This window comes from Dermacentor albipictus, chromosome 4 (genome assembly GCF_038994185.2).
Source record: "Dermacentor albipictus isolate Rhodes 1998 colony chromosome 4, USDA_Dalb.pri_finalv2, whole genome shotgun sequence".
NCBI classification, from domain to species: domain Eukaryota; kingdom Metazoa; phylum Arthropoda; class Arachnida; order Ixodida; family Ixodidae; genus Dermacentor; species Dermacentor albipictus.
In genome coordinates this window covers 145,810,489-145,835,911 of record NC_091824.1, presented here as the reverse complement: position 1 = coordinate 145,835,911, position 25,423 = coordinate 145,810,489, and the positions used below count along the sequence as shown (strand labels likewise).

At 44.2% G+C, this 25,423-nt stretch overlaps 1 protein-coding gene across 1 annotated transcript in view; it reads left to right on the top strand.

Moving 5' to 3' along the window:
* Nucleotides 1-25,423, top strand: part of LOC135902177 (atrial natriuretic peptide receptor 1-like) — a 243,877-nt gene that overhangs the window by 97,100 nt on the left and 121,354 nt on the right. Inside the window, exon 2 of the mRNA XM_065432127.1 lies at nucleotides 24,139-24,250. Within this exon, the coding sequence (XP_065288199.1) occupies nucleotides 24,139-24,250 (112 nt within the window). The remainder of the gene's footprint in view (nucleotides 1-24,138; nucleotides 24,251-25,423) is intronic.

The window sequence follows — 25,423 nt, the reverse complement described above, 5'->3', positions numbered from 1 at the left end:
AGGGCTTCGAAGAAAATGGTTTCGGAGTGGCTCACTCTTCGGGGAAATTTTTCTACGTTCTTTTAAACTCTCACTTTCGAAGCATAAGCGCCACGGTCTCCTTAACACACTTATCACACATCGCTCCCTTCCTCTGGGGGCTTTGGAGTAATTACCCGTCAGGATTATTTTCCCAGTGCGGATTTTGTTCGCCGCTCATTATAATGACGGCTGCGCTGAGCCGGTGCAGCCGGTGGTTCACACGGTACCGCTCAGCCCCCGAGCGGTGCGCGTGCAACGTTTCAGAGACGCGGTCGAGCGCAAAGCAGTTTTTCGAGCAGTGGCGCAGAGGGTGCGAGAGGGGTCAGCGCAATAGGCTATTAGCGGACGCGGTCGGCCGTTAAGCGCACGTCGTCCGGCTTGTCAGGCTGTGCCACTCACCCAAGTGGTGGCGTTGTCTGTGGGCTCGCTTTCTTTTCGCTTTGCATTTTCTCCATACCTAGCAGCATATCACGGCACGCAGTTATCGTTTTTGACATCCTCAAGTGATGCTGGCTTCACAAACAAATAGGTCAGCTTTAGAGAACGAGGGAAAGCCAGGCAAGTGAAGCGCCGTGACCAACAGCTGCCCATCAGAAATGTGGGCTGGCTTCTCTTAACGAGTTTTTGGGTGGTCACTGATGTTATGGTTAGGTACTACAATAAGAAGAACATGTGCAATATTGCCTAGTGAAGATGAGATTGGATGTAGATGACAATGCATAGACACTGTATACGTGTTTCTTTAATGACAGTTTGTGCATATGTCATGCACCTTTAGTGCTTGTGTCATTAACAGTCTTTCACTTTATATAGCATGTTTCTGTCTTGGGATAATTACAATGCGTCAAATTATAATGTGCCCTTAGATAATGCGTCTGCTTTGCTTTTCTGATGCGCAGTATATTTTCATCTTACTCGTGTGGAAAGGAGTAGCCGGCACCATCTGTTGGCTTCCAGCATCTCTTTATTTCTTTATGTCAAGAATAAAAACAAAAAAAAGGTCTAAATACTGGGTGCAGCCATGTGAACGTATTCTGGAGGAATTGCGTTCAAATAGACACGCTGGTAACCAGGCAGTGACGCTATTCTCGTTCGTGTTTTTCTCACCGTGTTACTTGGAGTTGAACCGCCTGTTCGTAAGCGTGAATCTCTCTGCGGCCATACACTGTAGTACCACTTACGCTGAGAGTGGTGGGATCACATTTCTGTGAGAACGGCGATAAGTGCATGCATGAACCTTTGTGAGAGTTATATATATGAAATTCGTTCTATAAGCAGTCACGACGCCTCAGCAAAAAGACAGCGTCAACAAAGACACAGTGTTCGGCGAGAAGCAGTGCGCACCTCTATGGAAGTGCGAGTGTCTGTGATGTCATTTCTCGGTTTGACAACTCAAGTAGCGCTTAGGCTAAAAGCTAGGAGTGCGAATGCCACTACAAAGGCCCCGTGGGGTCGAGTTCTCGCTCTGCATGCTTTCGAAGCGCATAGTGAAAGGCTTTCTACAGAATGCCTGTTATCGCAGAGTCGTGCGCGACGATCGAGCCTCCAGTGGAGTGAGTTTAGTTTCTAGGCTTGCCGAGTATCTCTGGGTCAGGTGTCGGTGACGTCTAGTTCGCCTTCTATGCTTGCCGCAAATTGGTGAGCACGCTTACTGAAGTCAGCATGTGAGTCCTTTCAGCAGACGTCATTAGCCGCTTCGTCTTAAGGCCGCCTTCGGGGCAGGACTCGTGCCAAGGGCACCGCAACTGTATAGCATATAACGAAACCGCTCTATAGACTGGGCGCACACCGAGTCTCTTAGCATGTTTGAGACGTTGAAAAGATTTCACAAAACATGGGTGAATGCAGTGTTAATGAAGCCTTGTAAGCGCTTCTGCGCCATCTGAATAGATCGGTGAAGAAGACCACCCTTAGCAAGGTTCAAATGAAAATAGAATCGACAAATACAGCGCAACGGCAAGACACCAAAGAAACGAAATTGTACTGAAGCCATAAATATATATATATATATATATATATATATATATATATATATATATATATGAGGTTCCGCAGCCGTCTGTTACAAGGAAAAATGGCAGCATTCGCCGAATCACAGGAATGCAACCGATGTCTCGCGTGCACAATCCTGACCAGCTTTTCTAATAAAGAATGCCTATAACGTTTCACGAAAGGTTTTCAACTTGCTCTTAACTAGGATTTTCACGCTATGGAAACGTGGTTGAGAAGTGGGACAGCTACTGCAGCGGTCAGCAAGATGTGTATTCTCCTTATTAGCTAGATTTCTTGCGTGCTCCCTGATTCGGTCATTGATGTATCGCCCCGTCTGGCCGATGTATATTATTCCGCAGGAATCTCATAGACGACATTGTTCGCGCACTCGACAAGGCATTTTACATGGTTATTTTCACAGCCCACATTTTCGTACGCAAAAGTGATACGCGACTTATTTGAGCAAGCTTCTTGGGAGCTGAAAAAACTACTATCGGCACGTTAAACCAAGTAGCCACATTTTTCAGGCAATGTGTCACCTTTTGCACGTACTGAACGACTTCCCACCTCTAAGTGCCCATCAGGGTTTCCGTGGCATTGTTGCAAGCACGGAGCTTCATTTTCTTGAGGAGCATTTCCGCTACTGAAAAAAGTCTTGCTGAAAAAAGTCGAGCTGAAAAAAGTCTTGCCTGTTGCAGATCAAAACTAGGTTGTACATTGTGAATACATAACTGCTGGAGCGCAGATTCCAAACAGAGTATTGCAATTCCTCTCTTAATTATCTTAGAGTGAGCCGATTTGTATGGCTGAAGCTCTTTTTGACTACGCGGGGAATACGCCCCGCACACGTGTCTTTCGCTGAAGTTCAGGCGTTAAAAACCACTCGTGAGATTTTAGAGGCATTCTTTATGAGAAAAGCCGGTCAGGATTGTGTAAGCGAAAGATCGATTGCACTGTACAACTCAGAAATGAAATTCCTTTCGCACCTGGTTTAATCACTTCCTGTTCACCGAATTCCAATTTTGCTTGTAATGGCGTGTCTGCGCAGCTTTTAGATATATACCTGCGGGTCTGGCTTCAATAAAACCAGTTGGTTTGGACCTGTCTTTGTTCGTCTTCCTTGCTGTTGCGCCGTCTCGTTGCTCTCTACTTCAAGATGGTTCACATGTCAAAATACCAACTAACCCAACATTCAACTCTTTTATAATATATAGCCATGACGAGGCACATACTTTCAACGGTATTGGCTCTTCCAGCGGCGAACTTCGCAAGGCATGTCATATTTCTGTTTCGAACTTGTGGACAAAGTCCGTCGACTCCTTTAGTAAGAGCTTTAGCAAGAGTAAGAGCTATTTGAGGCATTGACCCTCAGATTATTGCAAACAGCTTCATATCCCAACCCGACTTTATTCCACAAAATTTATCACGACACCTATGCCACTAGTTCTTGCAGGCACTGCAATGACATCGCTAGCCTAGACCAGATGCTCTGGCGTTGCCCCTTGTTACGAGGCACAGAACAAATCAATGAGGACAAGTGGCTCTCCGCTATCAAGAGCCCCGATGCCGGAGCAAAACTATGGGCTGTCCAGAGGGCCCACGATGCGGCGGTCGGGCAAGGCCTGACTGTCCCAACGTGGGAGCGACCCGTAGCGCGCTGAGTCACGTACCTCAGAACCTTATTAAAGTTTTGCATCCATCCATCCATCCATCCATCCATCCATCCATCCATCCATCCATCCATCCATCCATCCATCCATCCATCCATCCATCCATCCATCCATCCATCCATCCATCCATCCATCCATCCATCCATCCATCCATCCATCCATCCATCCATCCATCCATCCATCCATCCATCCATCCATCCATCCATCCATCCATCCATCCATCCATCCATTGGCTTCAGAGTTATACTGTGCATCGATGCTCGGAGAAATAGGTACATCTGTATTCTTCTTATTGCGATGTTGGAATAAAGTTGATTTGATTAGATTTGAAATGATTTTGCAAGAGAAATAAAGCGTTTTACAACTAATAAAATGAATTAAGAGACGACCCACGCTGCAACTTTAACTTCGCGAACCAAGTGCTGTCAGCCCGCCGAAATTCCTACGCCGGTTTTCATGTGTTTACGTCGCTGCCCATTTCTGACTCTGCGCGCAAAAGCAACCATGACAGGCGCTCACACGTAGAGCGTCGAGAGCGACAGGATGATTATTGGGTGGTGGCAGCGCGTGCGGAAGTCTAAGCGGGCAGGTACCGCCAGTGCTCGGTCGAGGAGACGCATGCTTAGGTGTATTTATAGGCCCGTGCTTCCTACAGTATGCAGTGGGGCCACCTTGTTTGCGGCGAGGTCCCGCGTTTTTACGCGCTCATTAGATTACTCCAGCAGCCGCGCCAAATTGTATACAACACTACACCTTTCTTTTCTAGCCGTATTCTTTATTGAGCTGGGCGATAGCAATAGGGGTGCATCAAGCCCACGATTATTAAATCAGAAAATTGAGCTAGCAACGCACTGCCGCACACTGGCACTCCAGCGCCCCGTGCAGCTGTTCCAATGCTGATAGCTCGTTGCAAGCACCGAGTTCTCGTGTCCCCTCTTCCCGCTTTTCTCACAGAAAACAAGCAGGCAAGCAAGCAAGCAAGCAAGCAAGCAAGTAAATAAAAAAATAAAAGGGCAAATTAAACATAAGAAACACGAGAACAGCTGAAATTGATTAGTGTGCGTGGTGCGCCAAATGTGTGGCGCGGTGTGTGTAACTCATTAAGATAATTGTACATGTCGTTCCGTTTATAAGATTACGATGTTAATTTTGATAGAATGTCAAAACGAATTGTTCTTCTACCACTTTTATCTTTCATAGCAGTTGACCTGTGCAGAAAGCGCTGATAATACACCAGATCACGATGTATGCAGTGCGACTCTAGAGAATTTTTATGAAACACAGGGCCAAGAGAGTTGTTTTCACTTTTTTTTTTCATAGAGCGAAGCTGTAATGCGACTAGAAGCACTCAAAAACGTTATATGCTTGTTTTTACGTTTTTCTTAAAAAGAAACTAAATGCCTTGCGATGTTTATATGTTGAACAAACGTGGGGAATGATAGTGAGTGGGTGTCAGTTGGTTAATATAAAGAAAAGTATATCCTAGTTAGTAAGGAACAATATATCCAAAGGAATATAAGCAGAGTGCGCGATCTGTATAAAAATTTAAAGGAGTCACACTTCGAGCAATCCTACGCAAGAGTACTTATAAGTTACTTAAATTCCTCCCGCACCCCGCCTTATGCAGGGCGCGGGCGGTGACCCTTCGGCTTTTACAAGCCCTCGCGTATCCTAATCTTGCGATTCTTCATGCAATATGCCCTGAAAAGTATCCCAGTGCGGACTGCTTTGCCTGTGGACTAACAAGGGTGACATTGGATCATGTGTTGTGGGAGTGTGAAGCCATCGGCTTTCAGTGAGGATAGGTGGGCTGCCCTCTTGCGCAGTCCAGAACTCAACGACCAAACCCTGGCTGGTCAGAGTGCCCTCGATCGGGCCGTCAAGCTCCGCTGGGCGGTCCCTACGTGGGACTAGCCGGGTGGCATGGGGTGTCCCCTGCGACTTCTCTATACCTAATAAAGTTATTTCACTCACTCCCTCACCCACTTAAATAACGATTATAAAGTTCGACTGCTTTCTATTGAAAAAGAGAAACTCTTGCAGCGTAACGTCATCGTATGAAAGAGTCTCCATGCAGATTCTTTATTATTGCGAAGGCATTATGTCAGCCGTGAGGTAGAAAAGCCGGCGTTGTTCGCAACGAGCGGTAACAAAGACAATCATCAGTGACGTCATCAGCGTCTTGTATGACGTCAGTAGTAATACATATTTAAAGTTGAAATAAGTTAGAGTAAGGTGAATTAAGGTGGACCAAAGAGAAATAAGGTGAAGTAAAGTGAACGAAGGTGAATTATAGTGCAATGAGGTGTAATAAGCTGGATTAAAGGGAATTAATGTGGATTAAGGTGACCTAAGGTTGGCACCAATTATAGCAAGGAGAATTAATGTGAATTAAGGCAGATCCAAGTGGGTTAAGATGGATTAAGGTTGGTACAAATTAGAGCATAGTGGATTAGGATAAATTAAGGTAGAGTTGTGAAGGACACGTATCACGTCACGTATCATAGACGTAACCAATTAATTAGAGGATTTATTGCTTTCGCATTCAAATCACATAAGGATACTTAAGTGACTGTCAATTATCCGGTTTTTGTTGTATAAGCGACGCTGAAAAGGAAAACTATTAAAGATAATTTCTCAGGGACACTCGTGCTGTGGTGGGACGATTCTAAAAAAAACAATATGACCGCTCTAAACATTAGGGTGCTCAAACATAGTCAATATTACGCAATAATATACAATATCAATATATTCGTTACACAATATTAACACGCAGCAATGCAATATTAACATGCGACGAATTCTGGTTATCACGGAATGTTTCACGATTGCAGATGGATGCAATGGGATCCGGAGACCATTTCAATGTGCAATAGCTCTAGGTAGTAGTGATGAGTTATTTGCCTGCGTTTGACCATGAATTCATATGAAACCGAGTACATTGTGAATGCGTCGAGATGTGCGAACAGGAGCACGAAGCGGAAAACAGTGAAAGTTATTACTATTAATGTTCCTGTGAAACAGACCTAAAAGAGCAATGATGCGATGATCTTCCAATCACTGAAATGCAAGGTCTTGTTTTATTCGGGTAATGCTCGAATGGTAGTCGTAGTTGCCAGAGCTGAATCTGGCTGCCCTATTCTGAACAGCTTCAAACACTATTTCTAATAAGTGAGAGCAAGTCCTGCGAATAATATTTCTTCTTGGCTGCCCCTAATGCTTTACAGTAAGCTTGTAAGCACTCCTTGTATTTATCCCAGTAGGACGCAAAATTATTACGTTTCGCAGTATTATAGAAGTGTTTCTTTTTATTTCGTAATGTTCGAAGTTGGAAACCAAGGGTTAGGTTTATCATTGGATATAGAGATTAGCACCTCATACTTGTCGGCTAATTTTAATATTTTTTGCTTAAAAACAACCCAATTCTCATTCATGGTCCGTGAGGCAGACGACGGCAGAAAACGTTCGTTATAAAAAACTTCTAGTTCGGTGCTGAATCTATCCTAATTACCAAGGTTATAATACCGAATAGTTTTAGTCGCTGTACCTGTAAATGTTAAAGGTAGATTAATTTGGAAATTAAAGAGCTTGTGGTTGCTAAATCCTTCTGTGCAAGAAATCAGACCAGTTGTCTCTGGTGCAGTCATTAAAACTGGGTTCAATATTTTAGTACCGCGGGTGCATTAATTAACAACTTGCGTTAAGTTGTAGTCAAGAGTTAAATCGAGAAAAACTGATGAGCAGCGACATGTGGTAGACATGGCAGACCAATGAATGAGCGGATAATTTAAATCGCCAAAAAAGTATATTAGGTCAGCTGAATATAGTTGTGTGGCTCGCTCTATGTTATCACGTAGTTCCGTAGAAAAAGAAGAATGCGCGTCTGGTGGGCGATAACATGATCCTAAATGTATTTTAGCGTGAGATGTAACGCACGCAGCCCAAGTTATTTCTATGGTAGGTTTAGTATCAAGGGGAAAAGATAAGCCTGTCTTTTTCACCGCTGATAACACGCCGCCTCCTCTCTCACCAACACAGTCATACCAATATACGTTATAGGCATGCTTATTTGGTAAGGGTTCTTCGTTGGTTACGTCAGCATAGAGCCAGGTATCCGTGAGTGTTAATATTTGAGCATCACTCACATAAATAAGAACACAACTAATCCCTTTTGGGTGGTAGACTTCTAACGTTAGTAAAAGACACAGATAAGGATGGTGACATTGACTCCTCTCACGCGTGCGCATGTTAGCCTGACGCTGTCTCGTAGACAACATAGCTACGCTGCTAGAATTATCAAAAACGTAGGTATTACTATCAATGCGAAGCTTATCTGTGGATAGCTTGAAGGGTTTGTTTTGAGCCTTTGAGTATTCCAGAGGCTTTCGGCACGCTTGTCGCGTTTTCATAGAAAAATATTCGCTTATATAAAAAGTGAATTCCTTGAGCTTACGGGAATTTGACAAAAGCTGTTCTCTTTCCTAGAAAAAGGTAAACTGGGCAGTGATAGGCCCTTGTTTATCCTTGATAAATCTGCCCAGCCAGTGAAATCTCTCTAATTGCAATTTTTTTATGGAAATGCCTAGGTGATCGGAACAAAACTTCACTACTTTATCTTCTGAGGTGGCCCAGTCCTCATTGGGGTCATCATCTAGGCCATAAAAGAGAAGGTTAGACCAACGCAACCCATTTTCTGCATATTCGCACCTATTCCTAATTTTAGGCAGCTGGTTTGTCACACCACGTAAAACATCAACCGAATCAGAAGGTGCGATCACGGAAAGAGAAGCATTGCTTTCTTCCGGGAAATTAACCTTGGTACTTCAACTTTTACTTTCGTTGTTAGCCGCTTTCAATTTGTCAGATATGACGCGAAGGGCGTCAGCATCCACACCAGCCACATCTGCAAGACGTGCAACATTGGTTTTTTTCAAGCGTTTCTACTTGGCACTTCAGCTGTTTAATTGCGATCTTGGCGGTAGCATGTTTAGAAATTAAAGCTTTGTGACTTTCCTTGAGATCACGTATTTCATTAAGGGCAAGAGCGAATTCGTCGGCCCCCGACTTATTCATAGGACCAGGATTTATTTCCACATCACCCGCTAGCATTATTAAATGTTCATGCATGGTACTACATACATGCATACGCACAACTCAAGAGTCGCTTCAATAAACCACTAAGCTCTGGTGGGCACGACACAGCAAGGAAGGAACGGTTGCAACTTCTTATACAAGAAGTATTATTCAAGTAAACAACGTCAATGAGCAAAGACCGTAAGCGTGGCATCCGTGCCGCGGTGTCGAGCTCAAACCGGCTTGTGACAGACTGACGCTTATATCCGGTACTGCGCAGACCATCTATCGTGACGGGAGTGGCATGTTGCCAGATCAGAAGGTAATTTTCATCCAAGGCTGGAATACGAAGCGTCAGCGGTCACAAGTCCAGAGGCCGGGAATCTGGCACAAGCCAAGACGAGTCGGGTACTCCGTTGTGCGCAGCACAGCAAAAGTCAGTCAATAGGAGGCATTTCCTTTTTTTGCCGGAAGGTGAAACAATTGGCTGAGCGAAGCTTGGGGGTTGAACATAATGATGTTGGACTGGAACAAGGCATAGAAATCGTAGCAAGCCAGGAGCCCAGCAGACCGCAGCACACTTCCCAGGTAACAGTGACCTGAAAGAGCAAATGTCGTATATATGTATTAAAAAAAAACTTGAGAAAGTGCCAATGAACTTTCCAACAATAGGAGTATTTAAGATACATTCTGCACCACGAAGTGGATTCTATTTTCAGTTTACTGAAGAAGAAGAAATGTTGGAGCCCACCAGTGAAAAACACAATTTGCCATCGTAGAACCAGAATGGATATTTTTTTGTCGGATAAGTGCGCTCATCTACTTTGAGAGAACGTGACTTTGGCGCGAATGGTGTGGAACGCTTGCAGAAAAAGAAAAGAAACAAGCGGCCCATTTTATTTTCGAAGACGTAGGCGTGTTTCGGGGTATGTAAGCGTATAAATGTCGCACTAAAAATGAAAACGAAGCAAAAGCACGGTATAATTTGAGTTTAACGAAGGCTAGCACAGAACCAAACAAAGTAGATTGGTCCCAGACCTCTATATTCTAACATTTGCTAAACTAGCACAAAAAAAATAAATAAAATGAACTTGTTTTACAATGTTGCGCAAGAAGTGTAGAAATGGCAAAAGCGTGAGTAAATTTCTAGCTCTGGGCAGCTGTGTTCCGGATAACCATCTAAGTTGAATTGAAGAAATGGCTGCGGAGCGGGATTAAGTCGACGCGATAGCACGGTGTTTGCGCTTTTTTTTTACTAATGCTTTCAATAGGTCGTCAGTACGTGCTTTTGGTGGGGCGAGATCTCATAGGGTTCTTGCTGTTTCTGGCTGGAAAAGAAACATACGAGGGTCAAGGCTTTAGCAGCAAGACTCCATTTTCCGAAATTGGTTTGAAGGTCATTTGCAAAGCGTATCTAATTCAATTTAAGGCCTGCCGCATTCTGAACAGCTTCGTGGGTTTCCCTGCAGTGGCAATAGATTCGCATTTAGGCTTTCATACGGTTCAAGCAAGAAGCCGGTTTCAAGCTATATTCTAACCAGCGAATCTTAATTTGCCCAATACCAGGCATGAAGAATAACATTTTTTCTTTCAATTTTCTCATTTTCGCATCAGTTTGCGAGCCCGTCAAGAAGATGAGGAACTTATCATCGACTTCTCAGAGAAACCGCAGCTTGTATGATGTTGAAGTGGCTGGAAATTGTTGCGGTAGCGCTACTCGAAATGTCAGCCACTTATCAGTTAGGCAGCCATGCACTGCACCACGTCGTTGTCAGTATGCTGGAATGCCTGAATGTTTGTAATATTTTTATTTATCAGTCTAAAATTATGTATATAACAAGAGAAGACAGTTATCCCTTTAGCAAAAAAACACAATTTCGACCTTTATATATACTTACCGCAGCAAGCATTTATAGTGGGCAGCAAGCAGTTGTCAACAATGTTAATGTTCGGCTGCTCAATCTCCTGATGTAGTTTTGGAACCAATTTGCTCTATATTGTTACGTTGCAGAAGTCACATATAACGTTGTATTTGCGATATTTACAAGACAGGCAACGATGCATAAACAAGATGGATGTCGAGAGCGACTCCACCTACACACGGTAAATTGTCTTCTTCTGACCGGCGCCACTCTTGGTTGCACCGTAACAATATACATGGATAATACAAACGTTGTCAATTTTCGAGGAGCTGGTTCACAATTAATTGGTTACGCCCATGAGACATGACGTCATACATTGTCACGTGTCCTTCACAACTATACCTTAATTCACCTTGATCTAATTTGTACGAACCTAATTACACCTTACTACACTTTAATCCACCCTAACTAATCTTCATTAACCTTGCTTCTCCTGAAGGCACCTTATTCTAAGTTGTTCTAATTTTACTTCAGTTCAATTCACCCTAATTCACCTTAATTCACTTGTATTCACATCAATTACTCATAATTACTACTAAATAAAGTTGTTCTACCATTTAAGAGCTCCTGTATAACTACTGACATCACACAAGAAGCTCAAGACGTCACATCGATTTTTGGTAAGACTCGGTGCGGACAACGCCGGCTTTTCAGTCTCGGTGGACATATAATACTTTCGCATTAATAAGTTAACGCGACATGGGTAAGTACCAGAGAGCACCATTCATTCACGTTTTCTCTTTTGTCAGCTGCTTACAGTTGGAACTTTATCGAATAGTTTATCAAACACTGCAAAACCACTGCGCAGCCATTCGTGTCCACTTTTGCGCTTTTCAGAAAGAACCCAGCTGTGTTTCACTTCGCTTCAGAATGTCCCACGCATCACATTGCCATGCTTCCAATGCAGGCGAAGCTAAGCGCAGTGGTATAAAGAGAAGGAGACGAGTCAGGAAACTCATCTGGGAATCATGCTACGATCGACTATTCCTAATCGGACGAGTCCTCCTCTCTATGCCACGCTTATCGCAGAAATGCTTCTGCGCTTGAAACTTCCAGCCAAGCGAGTGCAACGCCGACTGAAGGAGCTTAAATATCGAAATGGACAAAAAGGAATTGGAGCTTAGTAATGCGTCTTCGTGCAGTGGAACCGAGTGAGAGGGGGTGCTACATTTAATCAGTTGCCATACCGTCCGTAGGCAGTAGTGAGCGACGGCGAACGTTGGATACATATTTGGACGAAAGCGCAAACTCGAAGCACAAATGCGAGCTCCCACGCTTTACGAAGTACTTCAGGCGTGTATCCAAATAAATCTGACCCACGGGAGGCCGGAAAATGAGGCTGTTTCATAGTGCTGCTGATTTCCACCATGGTTGCCGTGCTAGGAACATGGTGAGCGCAAAGGCTACATTCACGTCAGTACCAGAGTTTCTGTTGTTTAAGATGCAGCCACATTACGATGTGTTACACCAGGGATGGGACCCTTGCGCCAATTGCGCCATTTTGATAGAAACTGAAATTCCTGCGCCGAACTGCACCAAACTTCGCCAAACGCAGAAAATTGACGGAAAAGAAAAGCTTCGGCATGTGCGCTCCGCCAGCGGCCACAATAAGCGGGCGGATTCGTATCCGGAAAAAAAAAAAGAGTGCAGTCGTTCGCATGCCGCACACAGTGCGACGGCGCCTCCCCCACAATTTCTTGTTTTTTCACGCTTATAAGAATGGACGGTTCGGTGCTTCCTGCAAGTGCCAAGTACGCGTGCAGCCACGCACTTCCGGCTGTCATCGCTGCTGGTGGGACGGCCAAGGCGGCTGTTTACAGTGTACTAGAATACGGTTGAGTGGGCCGAGTGGTGCCGCGCTCCCTATAGCTGAGGCGCAAAACAACAAAAAAGTAGGCTTAGGGAGCTGCGAGCAAACTATAGATATTAGGGAAGCGCGCGCCGCGGCACGTTCAGTAGGCGGGCGTCTGTCCCTATGGCCGGTATAACGTAAAATTATTCCAATCTGTTTTATGCCCACATGGGGGAGGCCTGAGTCATTTTTGACATAATGGCGGATTTGGAATTAAAAGTCACAGTTTCGCAGGCGATGCATCGATTGCGATAGCAAATTAGTAGACAGGTGTACGAAGTAAGGATAGCAGTTTTATCGACCGTATGGACTTGTAAACACTTGCTTACTAAATAAATTAGCAAGCGTGGCGTCATGCGTGCAAGAGCAAACATGAACACATCTCACTCGATGACCGCGGAAACTCGCTGTTGTGAGGACGCGCGGCAGGAACAGCGAGTGAATTGACCTTCGTGCTGTCTCGCTTCAACACGAACTAAGCCGGGAAAATACAGCGCACACGAAGCTATCACCACTGGCACTTTAGCTTTATCGCAGATCGCTTTCAAGCAAGAGCCCGTGCGGCCGCGCCTTACCCAACAGCCAACGGCGTATAATGCCGCCTACCCCGGTGCCCTGCGCGCGACAGAAGACAGCGCGCTTCCTTCCCGCTTTGCTCCTTTTCGCCTGCGAGAGTGAGCCTCGCACCCTTTCAATCGCACTTACAGCATGCGACGCGCGGAGACGATGTTATCACCCCTGGACTTTAGGCGGAAAATTATGGCGATGCCAAGGGGCCGAACTGTGCCCAGACTCTCCATGAATATGGAGCCTCCATAATTGCTATCTAAATAAAAACAGATCGGAATAGGTTTGCGTTATACCAACCCAGGGTTGATCGCGGCTCTCTGGGTCTGCGGTGACATATGGTGACCCAGAAATTGTTACCGTGTCGATTGGACTGCGTAACTTGAGAACATTTTTTGCTATTATCATGAGCGTACGTGGATACATGGTGTCCCACGTGACTTAAGCGAAGCTTTAAAAACATGCAAATGCCTTATAGCTGGACAGAACAAAGGTAATGCTGTTTGCCGTCACTTGGAGATACTGAGATTATCTTTTAATCCACCTATTACATAATTCGTCTTAATTATTCAACTTCTGAAATATAATCATTAGATGAAAAGTGTCAGTGAGAAAACTGTAAAGGAACATGAAAAGCTCCCCATAGAGCCTCTTGAGGCACTTAGCATGTAGTCACGGGCTTTTTTAACGCTCGGAAAAACACTTTTATGTAGCACGTATTGAGCAATAGGAAGCTATATCGGTTGTTTCTCATTTGTCTATACAATTTTCTCATTGACACTTTTCATCTAAGTATAATATTGGAGAAATAATTAAGACTAATTATTTATTTAGGCGCAATACAAAACGTAACCTGAGTATTTCCAAGCGATGGCAAACAACATTACGTTGGTTCTGTCCAACTACGTGGCATTTAAGGTTTGGCTAAAGTTGCGTGGGCCACCCTGTATAGTTCGATCGTAGGGCCACCGATGATTTCGGGTTTACAGGAAAGCATGCGCCGTGCCGCCTCTCGACGTACCCTTCCATATTCTTGTGCGCTATAGCTGCAAAGCGCGTTTCTGCTACGCGCTTTGTGTTGGTTTATTCTGTGCTTCATGGTGATTTCGGAGTGCACCGCCATATTCCACTATTCCACCAAAATTCAGATTGGCCTGCTTCAAACTGCTTCAAAGTGAAATTTTGTCTGCTACAAACTGCTTCAAAACGAAATTTGTTCTGCTCCAAGCTGCTCCAAAAGGCAAATTTACTTGCTCCAAAAAATTGCTCCAAAATGACCTTGGGCAGTCCCACTCCCACTCCTAGTTACACATAGCGCATGCACAGTAAATAGAACATATATACAGCGAGGAAAAGAACCACTATAAAATGTCAGCTGTGAATTGCTCTATACGCCCTTGACTCCTTAGCCAAGCACACATTTACAGAAGCTCGCTAGAGTCAGTGACAATTTTTGTTGAGCGCGATATAAAATGTTTTGTATACTACGTTCAGTTTTGAATGTTCTGGACGAGCTCTATACTAACGCATTAAAGGTATTTATTTTACACTGTTCTTTTTATATATCGACGGCTTTGGTGCAGACGTGTAGTTCGACGTAATTAGTATGTATGTAGAATATAACGGTAGTTGTGCTACTGCTGGATTTCGCAGAAGGGCAGACAGTGTAACGACGGTATACTGTCAGTAAGATATCGCCCCTGAACATCAGCTATGGCGTTAAATTTATATGCAAAACCAAGGATAGAATCAATACCTGAGTGAAGAGATTGTCTTGCCGTTTAGGCAAATCTGTGTTGCTTTAATGAGAATCACATTCCGTTAGTTAAAAATGCGTTTTATAAAAAGTTACGTCATGTATCTTGAGTCATGTTATGCCATCAAAGTTTCGACGACTGTTTCTTTTTTTTTTGTGTGTGTAAGTGGTCACTTGCTTCACCCAATTAGGATGACACCTAAGGTCCTAAAACATGTGCCTAGGGAATAGAGCTAGCTCAGTAGTTTATAAGCATCCGGAAAACGAAATCTTGTGTGGTACTATATGTGCCTCCCATAAAAAACAAATCGAGAGGAGCAAAGTTAGGCGACGTCTCACAGCTACTTAGAGGGAACTTAATCTTTCATCAACGTAGTTTTTATCGCATCGTCTGCATTGCTGAATAATAAATCACAAGCATGCGTACTGCACTGAGCTCCTCTAACGTCTTTCCCACCCTATCTATCTCTCTATCTCTCTCTTTCTAAGGTTGATTTCGCAATAAAATGGTTCATTTTACTTTCTTTCTTGCCCATGAAACTTGAAACAAAAAGATGGTGAACTTGGCGATTGTAAGAGGAGAAGAGATGACTAGTTGGCTAAGTATCAATCAAGCATGTTCTTTCTTCGCCAGCAGAGGCGAATGTTGAGGAACTGACAACAACGGAGAAAACCCATAATTTTTTTTCATTTGCCTTCTTAAGCCCGTATCTTTGAAATCAAAATCTCGATTGAAACTCACATTCTAAATCGCGTACTCGTGGCTTGAAGCGCAAAAGAGAGTGAAAACACGGCAATCTCTCTTCTGGAGGCCGGAAAGCTTTAACGCAGCGCCATGCCAGCGGGCTCTGCATGCGTATATACATATGTCGGCTGCGTTGGCCTGCCTCGGGCTCTTGGAAACGCCATTATTCTCTGGAATGTCTGAAAGGATTGTGTGGGGCACAATCCATCGTCTCCCATTCGACCATGCTTCTTAGCTGACCTTATTACTCGCCTGCGTCCCCCCGCCCCTTACCCTCTATCCTTAATACCATGTTCTGCGTTCACAGCACGCCATCCACGGCAGTTGTGCAAGCTGGGATCGGCGTGCAGACCCTTTCGACCTGCTTACCGCGCTCCCCATCCTCTCACAGCCTCTTTTCTGAATTCTCCACTGCGCAGCTAGCGGACATGCCTCGGGAATGGACGCGGCGCGACCGCCTCACTCAGCCTGTGCCGGTCTCCCTCCCCTCCGCCCCCTTTGGCTGGGCATCATAGCGATGCCCGGGGGTAAGGTTATATAGCACAATCTACCTCGCGCGATCTGCACGTTTCCGACCGTTCGATAACCACTCGCAAAGCTTGTTTTCGCATGACGCCACCGGATCAGCGTTATATCGCCGGCCGCTTCCAAGATTTGTGGGCCTCGGGGCGCTGCTCTGCATAATCAGCACTCCCCCCCCCCCCCGGGTATCCTTGAGACCAACAGATAGAGTGGCGGGGAATGTGTCAGGTTGGAGGGCGAGCTAGAAAAAGGGTCGAAAAGGAAGCCTGAAACCCGGGGTATGCAGAAGATATTTAAAGAAAGCAAGAAAGCTAAACAAAGATATAAAAGGAGGATGTAAAAAACAGCTTTCGCCATAAGCTGCTTCCCAGTGTAACAAAGGAAGCGGCAGGGTACCCTTAATTCTTGCTAAGGCTGCTTATATTGGATAGATACCTTATTACGGGTGAACTATAACTCCGTCTTGCCACGATTGGTAAAGAAACTGACGCAGGATGGTTAAAGGCTAAGTCTTCTTTCTGAAGGTATTTTATTGCCTCATTTTACCTACAGCACATGCTATGTCAAGACGCGGTACCTTAGTTGAAATTATAAATTATGATCTCCTCTCCTTCAGAGTGTTCAAATGTGTCGCGTACATAGTTTGCTTGAGCTAATTTTGTTTGTAAACAGCTTGCATCAACAATTATGTGGCCTCATGGCCAGTTATCTGGTACATTCGCACTTTGCGCAACAATTCTCTTTCAGGCTTACATTTAGTGTAAAATTGTGATTACAGCGAATGGCCCAGCCCCGGAGATCGAGGCGGTTCAGTTAAAATTGCTTGTTACGTCTTTTCATTCAGCTTCTCTGCCGGCTGACAAACGTGCATACGTAAGGTAGTTATTTAATTCCAAGAGTAACACCCTTTTCTTCAATCAGAAGTATTTGTTTAAGCTTACGGTCGAGCTTCACGCGCTTTCCGGTGCTCATGGTAGGCATGCATTTAGCACAGTTACTTAGATCATAGCCTTTGATTTAGTTATCTTGCGGAAAACAGAATTCTTGTACATTAGGCCTCAGCACAAGTTGCCCTAAAAGCCCAAGTATGTCTATTTTTTTAGGCATCGTGACTGACAAAAAAACTATAGACGTTGTCAGTCGCCAATTTCATCACTTGCGTGTTTATCTTGCAAGTAATCATGACAAACGCATGAGAAGCTGTCCACATCCTTCATTACAACTTTTGCTTGTAGTCTCGTCTTGTCACTGTGTCTCCTACGTTGATAAAAGCAATGCATAAAGTAATCTTGCGATACTCAATTGCTATCTAGCTTGACAAAAATATCTGGCCCTAAAAAATTGCAGGCGCAGTTTTCTTTTTGTTTGTTTCTTGATACTGAAGTGTTCGTGGTGATTGTATAAAACCGACTCGTTGTATCATTCCTTCAGAGTTTCTCGCTCTCACAGTATAAAAACTCTCCTCTATTCCCTGTGCGATTCAATAAAGAAAGAAATGAAAGAAAGCATTTGTTCCGAAAGAACGAATGTCAACCCTTCACCAGAAGAATCTGAATTTAATCCTTTTCACGCTTTCAACTGAATCTATATAGTGGTGTTGCAATTATTAGAGACACTAAGTGCACCACGTTGTTTTGCCCTTTCGCAATAAACTGTGTGTAGGTCGAGAGACTAGTCATACAAAAAAGGGAAGAACAAGAAGCAAGTGCAGTAACAGATAAAACGGAGCAAGAAAGTAAGGTGTGGTAACATACCCGGGCCCTCGTATTTCTTGCGCAACCATTACATTCGACCGTAATGCAGGACGGCTCTTCAGCAGTGGTATAGCTTGAGCAGCCAGCACTTTCAGCGCAGCAAAAGAATGTCAACAAAAAAAGATGGAAACTAGGTACGCAGGTGTTAGAACGCCTTGAGCCTGAATGGATGGGACAGAAGCGAACCAAAGTGAACAGAAAGGCTTCCTTTGGGGTCAGCTGAATTAGAAAATAGTGACTGTCCTTTGTAAACCGATCGGTCACAGTTACGCAACTTAGTGCCGCTGCGCAGTAACGCGGCTATAACATCGACAGAAAGTTTGTTACTATCAGCGCCGTTGTGGCCACGGTTCATAAAATCGACTGGCTTCAGTGACCGAGTGTAGACATGAACTCGTAGACGACTGCATATGTTCGTATAGATAGTACCTCTCTCACACCACATCCTTTCTTTCTTTTCATCCCTTAACCAGCCATCACCCTGCGTAGAGTAGCTTCCCGGACACGCACCTGGTTGACCACCCTTCCTTTCCGTCTTTAGTTTTCTCCGCCCCCTCTGCCTCGACTTCAATGCTCGCATCGGCCTGTTGCCAAAAGATTGTGCTCTAGGGAGTCAACGTGAATTAAGAAAGTGACCGCTGCGCTGTGCTGTGTGCATTTTTGTAAGGTACTTGAATGTATGTTATAGCGTTCTTGTTTTGCATCTTTTTTGCAGGTTTATCATTAAAATACGTAAAATTTCTATCAAATAAAAGGCCATTCTTTACTCATCTCAGTGCGGCCATCACTGTAGGAAAGAAAACGTTTTCTCGAAAGTGCAATAATTGTCGTTGGGGGATTAGTCTAGAGCATGAAGTGAGCTATGGATAGCGCAGGCGTTGGCACTTTTTGACAGCGAAGCACTGATGGTTCTGTGAAATTCCAATTAGGAACACAAAAGTAGCTCTCCAGCTTTTCAATTAGCAGTAAATGACATGCTATTTCAATCCGATTTTTTCGCTAGAGTAAAGAGAACACATGCTCAGAGTCACTATCGCAGTGATCCTGACTGCACCAGAACCATTTATTATCCCTTTTTCTTTTCCTTTCCTTCTTTCGCACGTCGTGTAACTCTCTCTGATGTTTAGCTTGAGGACTAAAGCTGTCGCTGAGGCCGCAACCACAGATTCTATGGCGGTGGCTGTGCATTCAGTCTACAGAAGATGAAGGAGGTTTAAATCATGCATGGATCTGTGACGGGACAGTGAACTAAGTATTGGAGTACTTTGGTACAGCATTTTCTTATCACGAAAAAGCAAAAGTAATGAGCTATTTGAAACATTGCTTACTTAACTCTAATTTCAAGCAACTTCTTCTACCGTGTGGATAAGAACGCACAGTGCTATGCAATTTTAAAGGAAGCACCTCATTACTATTTGGGCGTCGATTACAATTAAGAAGTTTGAGGAAGACTTGTACGGAATGTTTTATTCATAAATGGACTAAACGTACTAGCCGAGCAGAGAAAAACTTGAAATTGCAAGGTAATATTCTCAAGTACAATACACAAATAAGGCACTGAAAATGCGCTTTTTAAAAAGACTATTTAGATGTTCAGCTTTCATGTATGCGCAAAGACAGTTTGGTTCTTTACATGGCAGTGGAGTACCGCACTCGTCAACCTGGTACTCATTGGTCTCGTGGAATGACTGCCGAACAGGGTTAAAGTATCAATGTATGCCGACGACATTAGCACCTGGGCATCTGGTGTGACACGGCCGGAGGTGCGCGCAAAGCTCCAAAAAGCTGCGGCGGTTACATCGACGTACCTAAAAGAACAAGTCCTCAGGATCTCGTCAGAAAAATGCACATTGGTCGCGTTTAGCCGGAAGCCAATGAGATCATATGATGTCTCTATCGACGGTCAAAGCACACCTCATGTCAGGACGCACCGGTTCTCAGGCGTAATCATCCATCGTGACCACTGCTGGAGTCGTCATGTGGCCTACCCAAAGAAGCGCCTGATGGATGTTTTTAATGTGGTCAAGTTTTTTGGAGGAAAAGCCTGGGATACGTCAGTACATCCAATAACGCAACTATACAGGACGGTCTTTCTTGGGTATTTGCGATACGGCTTGCCTGTGCTGACCAAAACCTGCAGATCTAATATTCGTACAATCGAAAGCGTCCAGGCCCAGGCACTTAGAGTGTGTCTTGGATTGCCGTGATGCTCTTCAAGAGCTGAAACAATTGCGATTGCACAGGATTTCCCAGCCAAAGACCCATGTAGTCATGGAAGCGCCCAGAGCACACGCAAGACACCTTGCTCGAGCACATGCCCATCACCTAGCCTCACTGCCAGAAGATCGACCACGTGGGTCCTTTTGTCCGACAGTCCTGTCCTATTGTGCATACCTTCTATCAGGTTATACAGCTCGAGCGAGAGTTCTGTTTCCCCCATAATGCTTGGCTAAAGCAAAAGTTCGACTAACGGTACGAGGAATACGAACAAAAGCACAACTCTCGTCTGCAGAACTCAAGCACCTTTCACTGCTTTTGATGTACGATACATTCAACGAGAATTATCGTCTATATACTGATTCTTCAACCATGGTGAATGGGTGTGCGGTATCTGTCATCTTGCCTGCAAAAATCTCCACCGTAAAGATTCGACTTTCTCACCAGACTGCATCGACTGCCGCGAAACTCATTGCTATTCATCATGCACTTCGCGTAAATGCTAATGAACTGCCCGAAAGATGGAGCATTTTCAGTCACTCCAAGGCTGCTCTTCATTGTTTGGTTTCTGCCTTACGCCGCGGATCCCGTGAACAACTAATTCTAGGAATCAGAGAGGTGCTTCACCACCTCGTCGAGCAAGGACACGACGTCATGTTATAGTGGATTCCAGACCACTGTCGCATAATGGGCTATGAACATGCCGATGCAGAAACACGATCTGCACATGAGGAGGGCTTGCAAGACTCCAATTTATTCTCAAGAACAGATGCAGGAACGAAAATTCGTGTTATTGCAAATTAAGCCATAAGATCTTTATGGAACACACCAAGCTTGAAGCGCACACGTCTGCACCGACCGGACCCATCCCTTCGACTTCGATTCATATCTGGACTATCTCAACTTGAGGCATCAGTTCATTGCCGACTGTGGCTTGGTGTTGCTTTGACAAAATATTTTGCCTTCAAAGTTGGTATGAACGCGGACAGCGCGGCTTGCAGTCACTGCGGTGTCGAGGAGACTATAGAACATGTACTTTGCCACTGTCATCGATACAGCGCGCATCGGCTGTCGCGAGCGGACTTGATGGCATGCCTTGACGACAGGCCACTTTCAGAACAGACAGTCTTGAAATGCCGACATGAACTGTCGTCGCAGCAAAAGTTGGTCAAGGCTTTGTTTACCTTTAACGTGGCAGTGGCCTTTTAGATAATGATCTCTCCTTTTTTTTCAGCGTTTCTTTTTGTCCCCGCTTTTCTATCGGTCTTTACCTCCCCTTTCTTTTCCCCTAGTGCAGGGTAGCAAACCGGAGGCTTTACCGCTGCTTAACCTCCTTGCCATTTTCTCATTTGGATCTCTCTCTATATGACAGAGCTTGTTACTGTGCGAAATGTTAAATTTGCACATTGATGCATTCAGAAGACACTTTACGTTGTACTATTACAAATTCACCATACAACTGGTGGTATATGCGCTGAACAATGTGCTTGCGGTACGTCATCTTCAAAATTTCTCGACTTCTACTTTCACGCTACATCGCGACCATCAATACAAAGGCGTGTTTACTCTCCAATCTCTTTTTCATTGCATTACAGAGCATCGTTCGCCGCCGGTATGAATCCGCGCACAGGCGTACTTGGTCGTGGATATGTGTAAATAAAGGAAAACTGGGCCATCAGAGGACGGCACAATGTCTTCTTGCACTTCAGGGCCATAGTGCTGTCACCACCATCCCCTGGTTCCCGGCTCTTCCAATATTGCACGTGATGCCTTAATGGAAATTTGCACTCATGAAGGAGTATGTCAATTAATCCCGCTGTGTTTACCTTCCCGATGAAATATTCCTCTTGCTGACGCCACTTCAATCTTCTTTTTTTTGCGGCTTTGAATGCATGAATGTTTCTTCGGTAGTCATTGTGTTCGGTATACAGGCGGGCCTTCTGCGCCCTTGCTTAATATTCTTACAGCATTTCTGCGCACGCTCGCACTTTGCAAACTGTGTCAGCGAAAACCTAACTTTTGCGTATTAGCTGGTTCTGAAAGCTCAGAAAGTATGGTTGTGTGCATGTTATTTTTCTTCCTCCGCTGTATGCTTTCTTTTACTTGTTTCTTACTATTTCTTTGTAAACTTACACATATTTGAACTCGACTTGATGCGTTACATGTGCTCTCTTTTTTCAATAAGAGTCATGTCTCTTTTTCTTTAATTGGCATAATCTTCCGCTGTCTTCTTGCCATGTGCTTCGTGAGAGTGCAACTTCAAGGCCAAAAATATTATAAGAGGATACACTATATACCCCAGCTGTGGTTACCTTCAATAAATTTGTTGTGGTAGTAGTGGAAATGTTGTCAGTACGAAAAGTATTGATATTTTAAACGAATCATTTATGAGTTTGTCTTAGAATACTGGCGCTGGGGCCCTATAACATAAAGCTAATCCAGATTTTTCGATTCCAATTCTGCAATCAGCCCAGCGCGATTGGTCAAATACTTTTTTGAACCACCACCCCCCTTCGGCTGTCTGTCACACGACATCACGAAAACCGTGATAGCTCCCTGTCTGTTATGACGCGTTGACACTCATTATGCATGACTGGACAAAACAAAAGAAAATTAGTTATTTCTTATTCGATGCCTTCTCGTCGTTAGCCCTCAGCTATTCGTCAAAAGTTTTTGCTCCACACCCCACCTGCCTGTCACGTGACGTCACAAAACCAGGAAAACTCACCGCGTCGCAGTAACGTGTACGCGTTGAAGATGCATTAATATGCCCGAACAAAACTGATTTTTTTTCTAAATAGCCGCAGGCTGCCCTGTTCCGAAAGGAATAAAAGATGGCTGCCACCGATCGCTCATGCACTGGATACTCGCACCTGCCGGAGAGCGTGGGTTTATTTTCGTACAATAAAGCTTGCTGCGTGGCCGTAGCGTTATTGAGCACTTTCGGCACGTTTATGACCTCACTTGGCCAACTCTTCTTTGCTGACGATCCGTTTTAGCGGCATTCTTAACCTTTCGTTTCATGCCACTGCGATTTTCGACCAGCCAGCTCAAGCTAAGTAATGGAAAGCAGACCAATCGCAGTCGCGGGCATCAACCCCTTCATGCGGTTATCAATTTTTAGTGCACTAGCTGGGCGCCTTCGAATCCCTCTACACTTGAGCGTGCTCGTCGCCTCTGGTCAGCCAATTAGATAAGACAAGCCGCTAACTGTAGGCAAAGTTATTCGTTTTTAAAGCAAACAAAAGTGACCTCCTATACACGAGGAGAGCATTTGATTGGTCTTTTCAGACAACCCTGCCCGATGCTTGGGTCGGCGGTTGCGCAAATTTGACGTCAGGTGATCAGAATAAAAACATAATGGGTAGTTTTACGTTATAGGGCCCCTGGACAGTGTTTCTAAGTACCATAGCGCCCACACCACTAGACATTGATCTTGTTAACAATAATTTATGCACAGAATACATCCACTACATCCAGCCTTTCTGACTTCAACAGTATGTTATAAAGGAACCCTTCGTAGAGAGAACCAGCTTCATCGCGCTTCAGTCTTGCAAATATCGTTGAAAAAGTTACGCGCACTTGGTCACGTGGTACTTTTGTTTCATACTTAGGTATGAAGACAACCCGAAGACTTTTTCTTTACTGAAAAGCAGTCCCCAGCATACAGTTCTAGTACGGGAATTGGTAACACAATATGAAAAAAAAATCCCTTGTTGCATGATGAAAACATTCGAGCCCTTGGAATAACGCATCTTGCATCCTACTAACTGCAGTTAGTCAGGAAATAAGTTACCAGTAATGTACAGGCCTGTGTCTGTCTACCCGTTAGTACTATTACTGCTCCTTCCAGTTAAGAATTGACAGTTTTATTATGCGATATTGTGATTGAAAGTGTGGTTTACGCAATGGCGGAAACATCACGCGTAGGGGGACAACTTCGGAAGCTCTGACGCACAAAGAAGTTATCGAGTGCTTTTAAAAAAATGACATTGAATGCTCATGTTCGATATCTTATCTGTCGTTTCTTCCTTTATCTTTTTGCAGTCGTCGTCATCTGCGCATCACCCGACACGGTGCGAGAGATTATGCTCACAGCAGATGATCTTGGCATGGACAACGGCGACTTCGTATTTTTCTCCGTGGAATTATTCACCACGTAAGTCGCCGTTCATCATTTACTATTCCCATTCGACACTGGCGATCTGGAAAGTTTTGTATCAGTGAGAAACGAACGTTCGGCCTTTGGTCTGCTCACATTTCAAATTACAGTTATTTCTTTCTTTTTTTCATTCTGCATGGTGTCGAACTTGATTGGTTCCGTCCACCGTCTGAATGCATATGTACACGCGTGAATGTTTCTGAATGTATTTTCTTATTTCAAGTTTTCTTTGTTTGTTCTTTTGAGGTATTTTCGAGCATACGGTTTCGCTATTTGCTTTACTGCAATAAAGCATGACGGAATTTGCAAGGCATATTGTTCTCGACAGGCTAATCATCAATCAATCGGGATAGCGAACATAAAACACATAGCGAATGTGGTGGGCCAATGAGAAAGCTGTTTAGAAACAAAGATCACTGTGAATTCGGTCCCATCGTCTACAGGGAGTGAACGAGGTGTCATGATCTTGCAATATCTGCTAGGCTGTGCTGTCTCTTTTACTGTAAAATTCTAATGCTGCTTAGACCTTCCAGTCACCTATAATGACTGTAATATATACGAGACAGGAGCCTGAAATGCGCGATGATTAGTAAGCAATGTCCGTGTTCGTTTTTTTTTCGTTCATGCAACATTTACGATGCCGCGTTTCAGATTCAGATTCAGATTCAGGTTTATTGGTTAAAAAAAGTTTTTACCACATCACAAATATACAGGTGAGGGTCCCAAAATGAGAGAACTGTAGTGGGACCCTGGGTTACTAATAACAACATTGATGGTGATGTCTGTAGACAGCAAATTAGCGTAGTTATCAAGCAACATCGACAGATCAGATACATTAATATACATTTCATGTAAAATCAAACAAACACGAAAAATCACGTTATAAAAGAAAGTCGGGAAAAAGCAGGAAAGAAAGCAGGAAAAGTCGGAAAAGGTAGCTCTGCCGAATAATAAGCATTTTTAACTTTGAGCGACTGGCTGAGCATGCCCTCAAAGGATTTTGATTTGGAAGGTGCAGAAAAGAGCAACAGAAGAAAATATCTCAGTGATGAAGAAAGGCTGACTGTTACAACCAGTGCACGGGAAACATCTTTGACAGGCCTCGTTTGAAATGCATCAAATCGGGAGTGATACACAAGGCAGCTGCATTTCTTTATTGACACGGTCAAA